The 19,563-nt window shown below is 43.4% G+C and overlaps 1 protein-coding gene across 9 annotated transcripts in view; it reads left to right on the top strand.

Moving 5' to 3' along the window:
* The window catches only part of ADARB1 (adenosine deaminase RNA specific B1), a 124,719-nt gene that overhangs the window by 80,852 nt on the left and 24,304 nt on the right, over positions 1–19,563 (top strand). For all 9 annotated transcript variants that reach the window (XM_061556894.1, XM_061556893.1, XM_061556896.1 and 6 more), the window contains 2 exons: positions 9,776–9,890; positions 12,391–12,559. In XM_061556894.1, coding sequence (XP_061412878.1) covers positions 9,776–9,890; positions 12,391–12,559 — 284 coding nt within the window. The remainder of the gene's footprint in view (positions 1–9,775; positions 9,891–12,390; positions 12,560–19,563) is intronic.

Genomic DNA, 19,563 nt, shown 5'->3' on the forward strand with positions numbered 1-19,563 from the left:
TTTGATAGTGTTCATTCATTTTCTGCTGAGCTTGAGAATTGTCTGCAGATCAGCCAACAAAACACAGCACAAGGACACTGTGGGAGCTGGCTTTGTTGCTAAACGTGATAGTGGATCACTCTATCCCAGTTTTAATCTTTCACGTTGCATTTCAACACCATGGATGCAGATGGAGACGAACAGTGATGATGGAATAATGCATTTTGGAAGGATTATATTTATTTATTTAGCACAGCATGTGGTCTCACTGTGGGCTTGAGCAATAGTGGGGTTTGAAGGGTATGGTCCAGTTGGTTGGGACGCGACATATTATGCAAGTGTTGTAAATTCATGACCATGAATTCACTCTGTTTTACCTTGGTTTTACTGTGGTTACCAGAATTGTGGTTTTGAAATGCAGTCTACTAAGATATTATTTGATACATTTAATAAAAATGACTGCAACCAGATGTCCTTTCCATTTAAGCTCCTTTATACTTCAGTATTCTAATGCAATTTGTAACGTGAACAATATTTCACAGACGTAAATGGCTGTGACTCAGAGGCACATAGCCAAGCTCATTCTTCACTCGAAAGCCAGGAGAGAACGAGTTGAGGGCCTTTTAGCGTCTCTTAAAATCAGCGCAGATTGAATGCTGCTGCGAATGTGCAGCGAGATGGCGTTCCAGACGGCGGGAGGCTGCCACAGAGAAACGACGCCCGGCATTGACGTCCCTGGTCCCTGGTGTAGAGAAGAGCTTGTGAGTCGCTCTGCTGTGGAGATTTGCACTGTGACCTGTAGTGCAGTGAGACAGCAGTTGAAGAGAGGTGCGGTGGACGACCGAGGGTAGAGGCATGGTGGTGGCACAGCCAGCAGGCGATCTTGTATCCGACACAGCTGCCTATGGGGACACTTTCAAAACAACACCATTGCTTTGAAAGTGCATCTTTTTAACAAAGGAAAAACGAACGCAAAGCAATGTATTTCAAATATTTTTTTCTGAAGAGAAATGAATACTGCTTCTCAACTTTGCATAGTAAGTAGACCAGCATGTTTGAAGGGATTAGGTTCAATAAAATATGACAGCGGTAGGTTTTAAATAATCCTTAAAATACATTTACCCGAGCAAAGTGTGGCTTAGATATCTACAATGTGGCCCTGAAGTTACACGAATGTTGAACACAACTTCAACAGAATTGATGGGAACTATTTAATTCAGTGTCCCCCCTCTACTTAATCTGGCGAGGGACCCTGAGAAAAAAATATCTTTGCCAAGCACTGAACAACTTCCATAATTATACAGGGTTTTCGGGTTATAATCGCATAAATATAAATGTGTCATTAAACCCGCCACCGATGTGCTGTACGAGTAACGAATTGGCACGTTTTGTTTACGTGACAAACCTTGCTAATTGACTATGTCGGGTGGTGGTGGATTTAACAACACATTTATATTTACGCGATCTAACCCAAAAACCCTGTATTATGGATGATATTGGTCGTGAAAGCCTACGTGTTAAACTGAACAACTTATTTTTAAAATAATTTTTCTAAAAATATTTCACCCAGAAAATTCCTTAATATAGGCATTCTTCAATTTACGATTAGGATTTATTCTTTGAAAAACGGTCCGTAAAATCGGAAAATCGTCGATCGAAAAAAGAATTCCGATTATTTGAAAGAAAAAAATTAAGGACACGTTCTCGTAATGCAAGAATGATACATATCGGCTACTTTCCCTTTACAGCAATGAAAACATAATCATTAACAATAATACTTTACTGCTCTTGATCTTATGGAAATTGTTGATAACAGTTATCACACTTGATGCAGCTAAGTTGAGGGAACACGCAATCTCTACCAAGCGTTTTCCTTTCCCGTGCCTTCTTCACGATGTCCCGCTTCGTTCGCAGGCTCATAGTTTGCCGAGATTTCTTTGCTGAGTAATAGCCGGCAATGCTGATTTACGCTTGCGACTCATCTTGAAGGGGGTGCTTGAAGTAAATGGCAAATAACACAATAAATGCGGACAAATTGGAGCACACGCTAGCAACCGTTATAAAGTATGAACTGGGAACAAGAAAACCGGTGATGCAGACACGCTGCGAGGTGAATAGCACGCATTACTCTGACCCATAAATCGTGTAATGCCTTTATATAGCATCTATAAAATAAAAAAATATGAACTATTTTTTATTTTACTAAATAGGGCCCACTGAGCTATATAGCTCTTTTGCAGAAGCGACCTGCCCACAAATGATAGCTCAACGAAGTGGCTTATCATGTGGAAATGTATTGCAGCCAAATACTCTAAACGCAAGTTGATTCTAAATGTGGAGGGAAAAACCAGAGAACCGAGAGAAAAATCCACACGGCCACGGGGAGAGAGACACGCAAACTCCAAATATGCAGCAGGCGTCAGGGTCGGGATCGAACCCACGACCTCCTGCATACCAGGCAAGGGAGTTAACATCTCACCAACGTGGCTCCCTCATTTGCAAGGGTGTCCAGGGTGTGCGGAGGAGATTATTCGCCATGCACTACCGTGTATTTGCGTACAACTTTTCAAATGTGGCATTTGGGTTGTGATACTTCTCTTTCGGTGGCCTCTGCTTGGGAGAAATGGCACGCCGTGTATTTATTTCTTGTACAGATAGAGAGCTCGCTTTGGCAATTTGTTACAGTAATTACGCTGCAGACTCACAGTAGAAAAATAACCACCAACTCAATTTAAATTGCCCATTGGCGGACACGCCACCCAGCAAAGTGCAGTGCAAAAGCCGCTGACCCAGTAACGATCGTAACGATTTATACCAGGTCCAAATTCGAGCAGGATCCGTTGTGCTCACCACTTAATCGTGATTCACATCTTATGGGTGGCAGGGCAGCAGCAGGGTTCCTGCTTCCCACCGCAAGGTGTTGATTGCATCTCTGATGCCTGTGCTGTAATTTGATCATTCAAGCGCGCACTGCTACACTTGTGTGGTAAAAATCACATCATCAGGTGCAGATTGCCAGTGCATGGGCTTCTGCTAGTATTGGATTGCTCAGACAAGCCTTTCTCATCAATGTGCGGCCAATTTATCACCTGCGGTCCTCTGCCGCTGTGTCTTGGCTATTCCTGGGTAAGTTAAACTCGAGGGGGGGCAGACCTAACACAAATGGGCGCACAACACATCGATGTGCAGTACACTGCAGAGTAGGCATAGAGTGACTGATTCATTCGTGGATACATCCTTTCTCTCTCCCGGAAGGGCCTGTGGCTGCATTTAGAAGTGCAATCTGCTTAATGGGAACAGCATTAGCGTTAAAGGGGTTATAGCCCAAATTCTCAAAGTTAACTGCAACTATATTGGCATTCGAAGTGGTGATGTGGGGGCCAGCCATCGTTCATTTGCTGCTCGCTCTAGAATTCACGGCCATGCGTAACTGACGGCATGTGCGCTGTGGATAATGCTTCTTTGCTATGGCTGGGACTAGTCTATCCTAGGACCACCGCTGTTGTCTCTGTACAGAGTGGTGTTTGGTTTGATTGTAAAATAATACAAGAAATATAGTGGAATTTCCCAAATTGGCATTTCAAAGTGTGTTACATTTCCCCCCTTAGCCCCGCATGCACGTGGTAATTATTAAGCAGAAGACAGGCACCAGCTGTGAGTGTAGCATGCACAAGTGCTACACGACCATAGATGGAGCTTTTAAGTAACACATCGCTGTGCAGTCCAGTATGAGCGCATGTGTGTGATAATGCTTTTTCCTTGGAAACCTCCAATATAGCAGAATTTATCAACAAGTAAGGAACGTGACCAGACACAACAGCAAATGATGAATCAAAAATCAAAACTAGCAATGCCCTGGAGCTCATCTCCATCTATGAGTCATCAAATACTTTAAAAGTTCACATTTAATTTTGTTTAACTAAGGATGAGAACTCAAGAGACCAGGATAGGAGTCTCATTTGCAACTGTGATCTGGGCCACCCAAATGACAAAAGCAAATCAAATGGATTAATTTGAAATTTTACATTCCAATGGTCAAACTCAGTCTTCTCCATATGAGCGGCATTTTTGTAGCAGATTGGTTTCCAGTAAATTAGCCAATAGTTGGCTCAACAATTTTTTTTAAAATGCTGTCTACAACCAGTCTAATAAATACTTCCTATACTGCTTCATAATATTAGGATGATTATTGTCTAAACTAATGGCAATTACTGATAATCACCGTAGCATTTAATTATATTAACCGGGGGAACTGTATTAATCAGTTTTATGACATGTGAGCTACTGGGAATAATCGAATGAGTTACTTACCCCATTGGGTTATCGGTGGGAAAGTCACATAAAATTGGAGTCACCGTAAAGTCTTCCAATTATCCGCGTAATTACTGATGCTTTTCAATGACAATTTCAATGCACACAGTCACTTCCTTCCACTCTAACACAGCATATCTGAGTGAGATTGCACCTGACGATTAAGTCATTGGCATCAACATCGGCGATGGAGCGTGCAACCATTCATTTGAGTTTTATTACAAAAGACTGCGTGGCAAATGTATTCCTCAGTTCATTCAGAATGCTGCTGAAATATTACAAAGAGGCACCATGAAGGTGGTGTAGCAAAGCAAAAGACGGGTGCAGGTCTGCACCTCCCAAACCCCTCACCCTTTACGTGTTGCACGGTAACATGCTCTCAGCACCTCTGTAAATTAATGTTGTGATTGGTGGTCAGCAAACATTTTATGCTCTGGAGGGTAATGGCTTACGTAAGTATGGGAATTAGTATGAATGTGTCCCGACTTTAAATTCATGTTTCATACTGATACAGGAGGCGATTAAAGCAACCTTTGTCTGCTGTCTGATGTGACTTCAAATTGCAGTGACGAAAATACTCAGCATAGTTCCTTTGTCTTTGGGAAACTGTCCCACGCTTCCATGTGGAACTAGATTTATCTAAAGACGAATTGTTATCTATACTCGATGAAATTCATGAATAACTCTGGGAAAGTATTTGTGGGAGCTTCATGTGATGAGGTCTGTGAAGCTTGAAAGTGGCATATTTTATAAGATGGGCCTCAACATAATGACGATGAATTTAGTGTCATATACTCTAGCACCAAATACAAAGGTATTGCCATACTTACATGTCTGTAAACTGTGTTCGAATCTCTGTAAGCGGTTTTTTTTTTTACAAAGTGCACATTTTACCCTGCTCACAATTGCGGCCGACTCATCATCCCTCTAGGTTGAGTCTTGCTCCTGGCATAGTAATGTGGAATTTCCATCTGGGGATCAGGCCTCATTAATGGATACAAGCCCCGTGATTGAGTGCAAATACACTTTTGACTTTTGACTTCGAACAAAAATGTAACATTTAGATTTTGTTTATTGAGTAAGTATATTTTAGATTTCTGGAACCAGTGAGGGCTCGTGTGATGAGCGTGCATCCTGCGCAAAGCTGGAGAGTCTGGGGTGGATTCCCTGAGTCATAAATGCATGGCTTTTGGATGTACATTTACTGTTTAACCTGTTACAAAGCAGTGTGTAGTGTAATCTGCCATTTCTTCTTCATACCTACAGTTTGTAATTACAGTACTGGGTAACAATAACATAGCCTTCATCACATTGCTGGCAAAATAAACCAATGCAGTATCTAAAATGTACAAAGAATGTGCTCTTACCATTGCAAGGACCTTTGTTTAGAGTATCTTTTGGATACTTTCACTGTGAGGGAGGCATCATCAATGTTGCAGCCTCTGTTGCCACGTTAAAAATATAATTTATCTACAGATGCATTATAATTACGCCAGGTTTAATATAGTTTGCTGGTGGCCCAGTATGAGATTCGACTGCCATAGAACAACTTATTTAAAAACTAAGCATTTTACTGTTAGTGTCATTAAAATTAATAATACACTCTCAATGTTGTTTCCCTCACCAGATGTGTTTTTACAGACACACAGTATGCAAGGCAAGCTGAAATGGCTTTTAAATGATAATCACTTTCATGAGACAACAATTTAACTAAGGCGTTCGAACCTGTTGACGCTGGCGAATTCTTGGATGGATGTTTATTGCTGTTGTCCATTTAGAATCTCTAAAGAATAGGCAGCGTAATTGATGATACGTCATCATGGGACCTCCTTTGCCAGTACCAAAATATACTAATAGGGTTTTTCCCCTTTTTTTCTGGCAACAAAACTGACACCTTTTGCAAGGAATCATGCTTACATTAACCACAATACTTGCAGTCAAATACAAACAAAAAACAATACTTTGATAATTTATGCATTGTCCTTGAAACTGATTGGTCCACACCAGAGACAGCTTTCTTTAGAGCCTAGTCTCATATGGTGTTCGACCAGATGACGCCATATGGTGTTCGACCAGATGACGCCAAAAGGCATGCGCCTTTTGGCGTCATTTGGTCGAACACCATATGAGACTGAAACTGATTGGTCCACACCAGAGACAGCTTTCTTTAGAGCCTAGTCTCATATGGTGTTCGACCAAATGACGCCAAAAGGCGCATGCCTTTTGGCGTCATCTGGTCGAACACCATATGGCGTCATCTGGTCGAACACCATATGAGACTAGGCTCTAAAGAAAGCTGTCTCTGGTGTGGACCAATCAGTTTCAAGGACAATGCATAAATTATCAAAGTATTGTTTTTTGTTTGTATTTGACTGCAAGTATTGTGGTTAATGTAAGCATGATTCCTTGCAAAAGGTGTCAGTTTTGTTGCCAGCAAAAAAGGGGGAAAACCCTATTAGTATGATGATATGTCGTCAACAGCTTGCCAGACTTGGAGTTTTATACCTTACTCAAAATAACGAGCACTTCAGAGCCTGAGCCACAAATATGCACACTGCATCCAAACAAAAGAACCCGGTGCAGACTACTGCACGCATGTCTTTAAAAAATAAAATAAAAGTCTGATATGTGCGCGCCATGTTACAAATAAATAGAGTGGTAATCTGCAATCGAAAGTCACAGATGAGCCCAAAGACAGCAACTCAAATATGGTTGAACGCAAAATGAATTTCGATTTAAAGCTTTCGTGACTGCAGGGATTCATATTCTTGGTTCTTTCGGTAAAGTCACGTAGAAGGGAAATAATAAAATAATACAAATAAAACAATTAAATTGTCACGACATTTCCATTGCAACACAAGCAATCATCATCGGGTGTGAAAAACACCCGATGATGATGAAACGTCGTGAGAATTTAATTGTTTTATTTTTATTATTTGATTATTTCCCTTCTACGTGACTTTACCGAAAGAACCAAGAATACACAAAATGAATGTTTTACAAATGTCAGGAGTGTCTGCGATTAAATGGAGACTTCTGCTCTCTTACCCGTGTGAGATGTGGTTCAGATGTGAGCAGGCGTCTGTCCATTTAAGACAATAAATACGCGTTGGTACTCCATACATCCCCAGAAACAGGATCTTTATTTATGCTGGAGAAATCCGATGAGCTATGAAGCTCTTTTTCACAGATGTCCAGTGTGGGGGGGGGGGTCAAAAAGTTACAACAACAAACAAGACAAACAACGATTGGAGTGCAAAGTATAGGAAAAGAAATCACTAAAAAATAATTACGTAAAAATAGATAGAGTGTATCAATTCAAATTGCATAAGTACTCCAATTCCCAGGCTTTGGTAAGGCAGCAAAACAACAGCAAAAAAACCAGTCCCAGACCATACTCTTTGGTTCTTTCGGTAAAGTCACGTAGGTATAAAATAAAATAAAAGAGATCACGACGTTTTGGGCGCAACACAAGCATCCGTCATCAGGTGGGAAAAGCTTTTCTGGGTTGAGGCTTGCTCCTAGCATAGTAATGTGGAATTTTCATCTGGGGATAAGGCCTCATTAATGGATACAAGCCCCGTGATTGAGTGCAAATACATTTTTGACCTCGATTTTTTTTTTACATTTCGATTTTTTTTATTGAGTAAGTATGTTTTAGATTTATGGAACCATCATGAGGGGGGTAAAGCTTTTCCCACCTGATGACGGACGCTTGTGTTGCGCCCGAAACGTCGTGATCTATTTTATCTTATACCTACGTGACTTTACCGAAAGAACCAAAGAGTGTGGATTCCTGCAGTCATGAAAGCTTCAAATCAAAAATAGTCCCAGACCACACCAAGACAGCATACAGTTCCCAGTCCATTCAGGCACACCATCAATCCGGATGTGTAAATATTGAAGGCGCGATCCCTGGACTGCGTCTCTTCGAGGCTCAACAAAGCATTTCCACCACTCCCATCGACGTCCTGGACAAGTGCTGTTTTATTTTAATATAGTGTATATCAGATGTTCCAAACACGGCAGGCCATAGATAAGCATTGTTGGACAATAGGGGCGTTGTTTTTTTACAAATAATTTTTTTATCACATGGCCCTGCTCGTATATATATGGAAACAAATCTTAACCAATTGGCGATCCGACCTGTGATTCTATGGAATTGATTAGGATTTTCCAGTCGATCTTTTCTGGCAGTATTGATCAGATTTTAGAGTCATAGAATGATTATAGAGTTATACGCCGATTTTTGTTTGCCCCTTTTTCCGTAATTTCGCAAAGCACGTTGTCACATGATTAACACCGCTACCAAATTTGCGTCGCCTCAAGCTCCACGTGTCGCTGGCGGCGTCGTCCGTCCTTGCTCGTATCCATCGCATGAAGAAATGTACCGTGCTGTGGAGTAAAATATATCATTCATGTACAGCATTTTGGTGATTGGGAAAAATAGCCCTGATCGACGTCGTTTCGATGTTCGCTGCAGCACATTTCAGGAGCACATCCCCGATGTAAACCGGGGTGGTTACTGTACTAGAATAGGCTACTAGTAACGAGCTTGGAGACTAATACTAGAATAACTATAAAATAACAATTATGATCGACTGATAGAAGAAGTTCACAAATTAACAAAATATAAGTTCCGTACATGGGAGAATGTAGACCACTATAAAGTAAAACCTCTCAAAGCTGGAAATCATGGTAAACTGGAAGGCACGATCAAATAAATAAACGTTGCTATGAAACAAATATAACCCAAAAAACTCTGACATGAAGGTGGTAGGGTCTTTGATTTTGAGTGATTTCTGATATTTTTTTTATTTTCTAACAGTGAGAGATATGTTTGCCAGAATTCTTCAGATGGACATCCTACCGTGCAAACAGGACACAGTATGGCCATGAATAGGATCTTCTTCTTTTGTATGGATTGATAGCAGCATGTTAAAGAAATAATTGTATATTTGGAGACCTATTTTCCAGTATCAAAGTAATAAACAGGTGTCCAAACACCCAATATTAACCTTTTGCAAGGAATCAAGTCTGCATTAACCACACGTACTTGTGCTGAACATGCAAGCAAACATGCTCTGCTAATAAATATGCATTGTCTGATTGGCCTATACCAGAGACAGGAGCCTTCTTTAGGGCCTCGTCTCACCAGCGTCAGACCAGAGAACAACGCCAAAAGACAATCAGGCTAAGCAGCCCATTTTGTGACGCTCACGGCCACCAACACCAGTGAGAATTATCTGAACCGGTTCTGTGCCTCCCCTAGGTCGACTTAGCCTCAAATTAGTACCGAGTGCATTGTGTAAAGATCGCCACTTGGGAGACAAAGGTGGTCGGGCGTGGTGCTGGCGACCCACCCCGTCGTGTGCCACAGTGCCGGTAGCCTTCCACAGGTGCTGCTGCTCGCCAACAGCACTTGCCCCGACAGTCTGTTGAGTCTACACGGGGGAATCTTTGTCTTTGTGTGCTTTGCGCTCAGGTGCTGGCAGACACGGTCGCATCCCTTGTGCAGCAGAAGTTTTCAGATCTCACCGACGGCTTCACGTCGCCGCACGCTCGACGGAAAGTGCTCGCTGGGATCGTCCTGACGGCCGGTTCGACACCCGTGCACACGCCAGCAACGACGATAAGACGCGACGGGATGACACCGCACCGCACTGCCAGCGGCGTGCCAGTTGTGTGGAGCCCACAACTGGTGCTCACTCAAGACCCTGTTCCACTACCCTTTCACGGTCATTTGGCCAACGCTGTTGAACTGGAATATGGTATTGTTATTTGGTGCGCACATTTTCTGGCATTTTGTTAAATATGAATTACAGTAAATAGTTCGGGCCATACATATTTGCAGCGGTGGTTTTACCTGTTAGAAAGGTAGTTGCATCGTCATTATTAGTAATTTAACATATTTATCACACAGTATTGCACGTATTTATGTATGTTGAACTTGTTTGTACCGTACGTAGCCAACCGTGCTAATCGGAGGTGAACAGGGAAGGAAAACAAACTAAACGCAAATTAAAATACAAAATGACGCTATATTCAATGTTAACATATGTTTTTGAACCACTACCTTTCATTCAAGTCACCCCCTCGTTTTTCCAGTGAGCAATTATCACCCAGATGGAGAAAAAAAACCGATAGATTTTCTTGAGGCCTGCATCGCTCCATAATTTTATAAATAAATGTGCCATCATATGAGGCATCGAACAAGGCTCATATGTGTCTAATCGAAGTCTTTCTGAGTCTTAAGACTCTTTTTTTCAGATAGGTCCTGCATTTAAAGTGTGGACAAATCGTTGCTGAGTGTTTTGCCTATGGGAGCAAACCTCCGTATGTATGTATGTATGTTGAACTTCTTTCACACAGTACGTAGCCAATCGGAGTGTACTACAACTCCTCCATTATCGATAATTATCCCCTGTTGAGCAGTTCCTTTATGAGACAAACGTGTATATACGCCACTGGATATGAGGTTCAAGACATCCAAATTTCTCTCTTTTTGACAGGGACACACTTATAATTTGCCTCCTCTCACAATGCAGTAAAGGAATCTAGCAAATTTGTCCTTAAATTGAGCTGATATCGGCCTACAATCACCTGGCAATTCATCCTTCAATTCAGCTGTTATCTGGCGAGAAACACACACTCACACACACTGTGAAATTTGATGACATTATTATGAACAATGTGGTACATTGATCGTGTGCTCATATTCAGTTCTTCACACAAATAAGAAACGGTTACTTGCCAATTTTCTCACTTGAGGTTGTCCAATGCAAACGGTGTTTTTTTTTGTCTAAGAATATATTGAGCTTGCCCAAACTGATGCCAGAGACCCCCTGCTTAGCGCAATCCAAATGGCCACCACATGACTTATTTATTTCTACAATACGGTCCTAAATAAGTTTTCAATATTTTATCTCACACATTGGTGTCAACTGATTTACGATCATAGAGATATGTTCTGGCTTTCATTGAAATCCTAATGGATGCTAGGATTTTTATAATTGTAAAAACAATTATATTAGACTAATGTAATTCACATTTGTGTTTATATTTTTGTGTACGCGGTAGCAATCGCATTTCTTCATGGTGCAATACCAAACTTCCAGGCCGTTGAGGAATGACACGGCGCAGCCATGACATATGTCACCTGAGAGCAGTTTTCCTTTACATTATGAATATATGTCAATACATTCCTGAATTTATTGTGGGAGACCATTATTGTATTTCCATATAGACACCACATTTGTGAAATGTTTGGCAAACACGTGTGTTTATGAATATTTCACGCTGTGAAACCTCAACACCAACACCTACATTTCATTTTGCGGCCTTCACAGGCAAAACAATGCTCATACAACCTTAGTAAATATGTTTTCAAATATATAGCCACGCCATCATAACCAAATATACCTTGAATATGATGCATCTGAATCGGCATTTTCGAGCACATGACAATAGAGGGGACCTATTATCTAAACTTGATTTGAGTGTGTCGATGTTGTGTGTCTCTCTCTCTCTGTATCTGTGTTGTCTCTCTCTCTGCTTGTGTGTCTGTTTGTGTGTCTATGTTGTGTGTCTCTCTCTGTGTGTCTCTGTGTTGTTTTTCTCTGCTTGTGTGTCTGTCTCCGTGTTTGTGTTTTGTCTCTTTCTTTCAAATTTAGTTATTCCTGATGACGGTTGCTTGTGTTGCAATCGAAACGGCGTATTCTATTATTTAATTTATTTTCTTTATACGTGACTTTACCGAAAGAACCAAAGAGTAACTCCTATTATCTGTGACCATATTAAATGCACAACGAAGCTGCTCCTTAATACTCGTGCTTTTTCTGCAGATAAGTCGTGTGGCAAAGTCTTCCTATTATTCTCGGGTTATCTGTGAATTTATATCCCGTGGATAATAGGAATAGAATTGCGGATAAACCTGCAGATAATAGGATCCGCGATATCGGTCTCCCCGTATCACCGTGGGTATGAAGCGTTCGCCGGTTGACATTCTGGCTTAACAAACCAACTCGGCACAACAACATCACATTTCTCCTCATGGTCGTCGTCGTAACACGGTGTTGTTTCGGTGATTCTCGGTGGCAGGGTTGGACGTTAAAGATGCGCAGGTGATATCAGTGGCGACGGGAACCAAGTGCGTAAACGGCGAGTACATGAGTGACCGTGGGCTGGCTCTCAACGACTGCCACGCGGAGATCGTGGCCCGGCGTGCCCTGCTCCGCTACCTCTACACCCAATTGGAGCTCCACTTCAGGTGAGCGAGCAACGTGTCTCATCGTCAATCATCGCCGTCGTCGTTGTCGTCATCTCTAAAAGCAGACATGGTGGCCTGCAAGGAATTACGTTCACATTGCCATATTCGCACTCATTACACACAAAGTAGTTGCCCCAAATGAACCACAATACCTTGCTGGTCTCGTCAAGGATCATAAATAGTCATGTGCTTTTTTTTTAGCCTAGACTCGAAATAAAGCTGTCTCTGGTATGGACCAATCAGTTTCAAAGACAATACATTTCTCATCAGAGTATGGTTTTTGTTTGCATTCTGACCACAAGCATTGTGGTTAATGCAGACATGATTCCTTGTAAAAGGTTTCAGTTTGGTGTTTGAACATCTTAACACCTGTTTTGTTGCCAGGAAAAAGGGGAAAACCTATTCTCACAAGTTCAACGTGCATACGTACAAGGACCACTCGGCACAATTAAATCTCCATTCATGGCCATGATAGTTCTACCCTGTAGCATGACCTTGTTTGGGAGGAGAAAACACAAAAATCTTGCCTATAGGAAATTATAATGTGGGCCAATCCTTCAGCAGGATTAGGGAGGTGGGGCTGGAGGGGCCCGGGCATTCTTCCCCCCCCCCCGCTCCATAATTTTCTGGGGCTAATTGGCCCAACTTTGAAAACAATAAGTGCAATCCTAAGCTTGATTATAGAGTGGAGAATGATGGTAATGGTGGTCACGTGTATGGGTTTGAGGTCAGCACCCTTGCAAGTAGCGTTTTGCACAAGTTTAATCCGCTGAAGTGGGAGACTCTGGAAGAGCGCATGTATGAGAGAATCACAGGAATCAAGTCTGGAGGTTACGTAGGCGTGCGCGATTGTTTCAGCGGCAGTCTGAGTGAGGGAGTTTTGAATCCGGCGTATCTTGCGATGATGAAAGAAAACGTCTTTGCTGTTGTCTCTGGGCTCTGCCTCAGAATGTTACAGTATGCCTGCGTTTCTTAACCCATGTATAATCGCTTATTGCGGTGAAATATATACTTTTAAAATGTAATCATAATCAATTATGCACAAAATGTGTTTTATTTCCAACTCAGCCTTTCTGATATTTCAGGATTGATAAGCTAAAATGTCACTTTAACAATGGCTGTACAATATGGAATTTCGTTCACTGCCTCAGGGCTGTAAATGGTAGAGATGATGGTGATGATGATGAGTCCTCCATACCCTTTTTCAGCACCAATCCACAATGAATCCTGTGTGTTCAATAATTACATTACGGGACTGGTATGGCTCACCTAGCATGATACATTTCAGCAATCGGGACTTACATTCTTAAAATGAAATTTATTGCCTGCACCATTGCATCATCAATGGACATCTGGAATTGAGCTTGACATGTCTACAGTGGTGTTTCCACACAAACTCCCTATTGATGCGTGTATAACGTCTTACCATATTTTGGGATACGTTTTTAACGGTTGGCTTTGTACCCTCAAATCATGTTCACCCGGCGGTTCTTTCTTGACTGTCCCACCCCATGAACCTTCTTCTCCGCTCGCTGAAGGAGACGTCTGGTGCTGGATTCCAAAACAATGCACTCCAGCTGACATTTTAACCCCAGCAGAATGTATGACGATGGAAATTTACGACAGGACAGGGAGCTGCGCCCTAACTATGTAAACAGATTTGCACTTGGACACGAATACCCGCCAGACTGGCAAGTGTAATTCTCTTGCACGGATTGTATTCTGTAGAAATAAAAGTAGTCTTGGATTTGTTTTTTCCAACGGGAAATGTGATGCTGGGTGTTGTTTGGAAGTCAGTTACTTTGTTGGTGATGGATGCTATTTTGTGTTGTATGACGTAAAATATAAATAATACACTGGGTATTCGCTCCATTCTTAGATCGCAAGGCTATCGCAAAACGAAGAAACGATGTTTCACAGACATAGTTTGCATTAGTTATTTTACAACAGTGGGTGATGTTGCGATGTAGCTTTACCCAACTGGGTAATTTCTGAGTAAATTGAAATTGGTAAACCGCATAGATTTTGTTTTTACATTCCACTAAATACATACGAATGCACGGAATAATTGGGATATGCTGTATGGTCGCAAACTGCCTCAATTAGCAGAGATGAAAGTCATATTTCAAGGAACATCGTCTCGACTCGCATGACAACCAGACAATTTTTTTACCCACACACAGTCACCCTCGCCAACAATACAGTAGACTTCAATGCTTTACAAACAATGTTCTACTTTCACATCTGAAACATTCCAGCTTACTCGAGTGTGGCTTCAAGAGGTTTTCACTCTTGTACTTTTGTCAACAGCAGAATGATTTAGGGCCGAGTTACATACCCCATAATACCTCCTCGTTGTACAGTCGTGGGCTTACAATTGTGAGTCCAATTCCCTGTTCCAGTGTCACCTGACCAATGTTGGATATTTGTGTGTTGTTACTTAACTGTAGAGAATTCAAGATGTTTCATTTACAAGTTGAAAGTTCAGCATTGACCAGAATGTGCAGTAATTACACGTTCCTTTATTTACAATCTGGTTATAGCTTAGGGATGCAACGTTGCAGTCAGTGTGTGGAGATTGTACTCCTTTATATGTTCGGTCACATTAATCCAGTAATTTCCATACCTTTTCAGACTATAAAACCACACTCGCTCAGACAAATGCAATGCTTCTTTCATGCAACGTTTCAGCCGCATTTGCCATTGTTAATAGAACGCTTTCCTTTAAATGCAAATGCGATGCAGGCGTTGTCGCGCGCATGATGTGCGTGCAAAGTGAATATACAAATGTGAACTGCCTGGGTGCGTTGGTAGTTCACATCCTTTGCCATCTGCTGTGCTACATGCGGGCAGGGCCGGATTAAGATTTTGTAGGCCTCTGGGCTACAGGTACTGTGAGGCCCCCAGTAATATTTTCAAAACGAAAACAAAGTAAAATAATTTTTTTCTTATTTTTTACACGGCTAGCAACAAATAAGCATTCACAAATTAAACAACTTTTCACTTCATCTCTGGAGGGCTCTCCAGCTGGTGGAGGCCCCTGGGCTGCAACCCCTAAAGCCCCCGTGGTGCCTTAATCCGGCCCTGACTGCCGGTGGCAGTTCTCGCGTTTGACGGGATGCCACGTTGCGACGACCCACAGCAAAACAATCACCGCGACACTTTGCTGATTGGGCGATGAAACGTGTGCAAACACGAATTGGCAATAATGCACAATGCGTTGCTGAAAACTCGCACAAGCACACGGTGGACGAGGCGCAGTTGGGAACTTTTTGTGTTGTCCGCTCACGACTTGGCGTCGAGATTTGTTTAAGCGCTGCGGCTGCGGCTACAAACCCGGCGATGGCGAGTTCGATTCCCACCCACAGGCAACATCGGTGGCGAATATCTGAAACTGGTCCTGGGGCCCTCAAAATGAGCTACCTGGAACTGTGTGTTAAACGTCGCCACTGGGGATACAAAGGCGGTCGGGCGTGGTGCTGGCCACCCACCCCCTCGTGTGCCGTGCCGGCCTTCATTGGGTGTTCGTATAGGGCTACACGGGGGATCCTTGGCTTTGATGTTGTATTTGTTCCGTTTCTCTTTAGATGTGTGAGGTGATTAATCTCACGTCTGCACAAGGCAAACACCAGCAAATGTTGTGCCAAAGACGTCGAATTTATACTATTGTCAGAACATTTGCTTTGCATTGTTCCATACTTCGTTTTCTTTTTCTTTTCAGTAATTGCGAAGACCTTTAAGTTCCCCTTTCCATAGAGCTGAGAATGGATCAGCTTCACTCTTTGTCAGCCAGTGAAAGTTGGTCGGTTTTCAACATTCTGCAGCCAATGTTAAACCAATATTTATACATCAACACGGCAATTTCCAATTGTGCATTCTCCTGCAGTAAAATAACAATTCTTGACGTTGTGGAATAACTTGGGAATGGTATGGCAGCGCCGTTCGTGTTATCCATCAAGGATCTGTCATAGAACAAGCAGCTGACTGTGTTGATGAGTGAGTGTGGGTTGCAGTCTTTCGATGGCGATGTTGGAGTGTTTGCTTGACCAAGTAAAGTATGAAACCAAATTAATATGTTCTTAATATTTGCGTGCGATGCATAGAACATTAACAACATCCTGGCATATATCGATCAAGCACACCTGGTATTTGATCCTGCATTGGGCTTCTCCTAGGTCAGCTCAGCCTTAAAAGTGTAGCCTGAGCAATGAGCGATCAGCACTGATGAGACAAAGGCTGCTGGGCATAGTGGAGGCCTCACAATCGACGTTCTTGTTCTGCTGTCATTGCAAACGGCACTCGCCAATACTTAATGTAAGGATAAACAGGGATCTTTGTCATGTGTGTGTGTTCACGTGCAGTTGTTCGTGACAAGCCGATACCATAACACTCCTTACACATGGGAACCTGGTTTTATCTTTCGTGAGAGCTGTGGAATTCCAGCTCGGGATCTCGGTGGAGCTGGATAAGAGCTCTGACAGCATAGTTCGTAAAGCAAACAGTGCCTTGTTGCTAAGCAATGTCTTGTTTGAGATTGTTTTGAAGTATTGTGGGTTTCCTTCTTCACACCTGCGGCTGCTCAGTCTAAACATAGCTCTATGCAACGCTGATGAGTGCCCTGCTCTTGCGCTTTGGTCTTGTTTTTTTGTTGTTGTTGCAAGAGTGAGGTTGTCGGGGCTTTGCAAGCCGATATAATTCGTTTCCAGTGCCACAATAGTGAGCTATCGAAGATGACCAAACAAGCGTGTCTCTGTTTCTTTTGGTGGTCTTTGGCCAGTTTTACGAATTCCACATTCCTGTGACAGTCTAATGATAAGAACAATCGCAAAAGAATATCTATATAAGACATGGCATAATAATGAACGAATATTTTATCTTAATGCAAGTAACGTAAATGTATTCACCATGTCATATGTGACTATTGTAACGTACCATATGTAGAACTTCTTTTGCACAGTACGTAGCTAACTGTGCTAATCGGAGGTGCGGGGGGTGACAACAAACTAAACACAAAAAACTCTTCTAAAGAAATTAGTTTTAAATTTAGATGATTTAAAGGTATATATAGTCTTCTTCTTGGTTCTTTCGGTAAAGTCACGTAGAAGGGAAATAAAAAAATAATATAAATAAAACATAATAAAATAATTCTCACGACGTTTCGGCCACAACGCAAGCAGCCGTCCTCAGGTGAAGAACAGGTCTGTCGGAAAGACAGCTTCGGTGGCTTTCTAATATTGGAAGGAACATCGTCCCAGGCGGCCGCAGAAGCACAATGAAAGCGCCCGATGCAGTGACTCTCTTTGTTCGATGGCTTTCCAAACTTGTGTAGAATAGAGTGTGTATTCACAGCATGTAATATCATATGTGTAGTAAGTTCGAGGAGACGATGTCGAAGTTGAGGCACACTCTATTTATTAACCCAGGGACAGGCACAATAGTTGAAGGGGTATCGGCCCCTTTCACCCGTACTATGGGAAACCCACCCTAGTACTAAGCCCTCTGTCCTGTTCCCCAGTCCTCCTCTACTGGGCTACGGGAGGCTGACTGATCTGGCCCTGGCAAGCACAGATCTCGGCACCAGCTAACCAGCCTTGCCCTGATAAGGGCAGCGGTCTGGAAGCTTTTGGGCCGCGCCGCTGGCTTACCCGGCTCGGCCCTTATAAGGACGGTGAGACCGGGGAGTCCCAGGGCCTAATCTCCGAGTCTTGGATCTTCACTGGTCAGCTTCGTGTCGAACTGCCTCGAGCTCTTTGGGTCTCCACCTTTTATAGGGATCACTCCGAGGGCTGGGGGCGTGGGCAATAACGGATGCGGACGTCGGTGTGACCACCCGTGTATGTGAGTGCCGACACCCCTGTGTTTGTTGTCCGCCGTTTCTCCCGTAATAATCCCTACATCACCCCCCCCTGTACAGCTCGCAGCCGTCCCGGCTGCAACAATCCCTCAACCCCCAAGAATAAAGATTAACACAGTCAACACACGTGTGCCTCGTAACAGTAACAATAACAAGAACAAGTGTAACAACAACCGATGGTCCCCTATAAAAACCCCCTCCCCAAAATTGCAACACATATACAGAACGCGGTTCGCCATCCCCACGCACAAGAAGCATCCATACACACACACACACACAACAAAAAAATATATATAATGAGCGGGTTCCGCAGCAACGGAACACGCGCGGAAAGCTATTCATGACAACCGGCGCGTTTTGGCGCGTGTCCGTGCAGCGGGCCCGTCACAAGGGGCCGGCTTGGTAGAGTCGGTGGCAGGTGTCGCATCAGCAGGTGCCTGGTCATCCGGCTTCCCGGACGTGCCAGCGCCGACCCCCACGGGGGAGGCTGGCAGCCAAGAGGGCTTCAGTCCTGGGGCTCCTGAAGACGAGACAGTCATTAGCGGATCAGAGGCTGGCGGTGACCCCGCCCTCCCGGAGTCAGTGGACTCCCCACATGTTCGGCCATTTTTGTGAGAGGAAGCGTGCGGAGCAAAAAATGGCTTTAACCGTGAAGGGTGCACAAACCACCGACGCTTCCCCCACTTAATGCGCACACATTGAGGCCGCATAACCTGCACAATTTCTACGGGGCCCCTCCATGGTCGCAACAACTTAGCCGAGGTGGCCAATGGCACCTGGGGGCAGTGCAACCATGCTCGGTCGCCCGGGTGCCATTCGTGCGTGTGTGTCCGGCGCGATCGCAATCTCTCGTTTTGTTTCTGGCGAGAGTCAGAGTTTTGCATGGCCGCCTGCCGTGCCTCCGCCAACCGAAGGATGTTAAATTTAACATGGTCCGCGAGTTTGGACTTAGCATGAGGCGCGGCAATCGTCAGCTGAGTCGCGACAGGCGGGTCAACCTCGCGGCCATACATAAAAAAAAATGGCGAGAATCCGGTCGCCGCGTGAGGAGCCATCCTGTATGCTGCCAGGACTCCCCCGATCCGTAGATCCCAATCGGTTTGGGACTCAGATACCTGGTGGGATAGCATGGACGTAAGAGTCCTATGCA

Source organism: Lethenteron reissneri, chromosome 23 (assembly GCF_015708825.2).
Source record: "Lethenteron reissneri isolate LAM-NWPU_2019-01 chromosome 23, ASM1570882v1, whole genome shotgun sequence".
In the NCBI taxonomy this organism is placed as follows: domain Eukaryota; kingdom Metazoa; phylum Chordata; class Hyperoartia; order Petromyzontiformes; family Petromyzontidae; genus Lethenteron; species Lethenteron reissneri.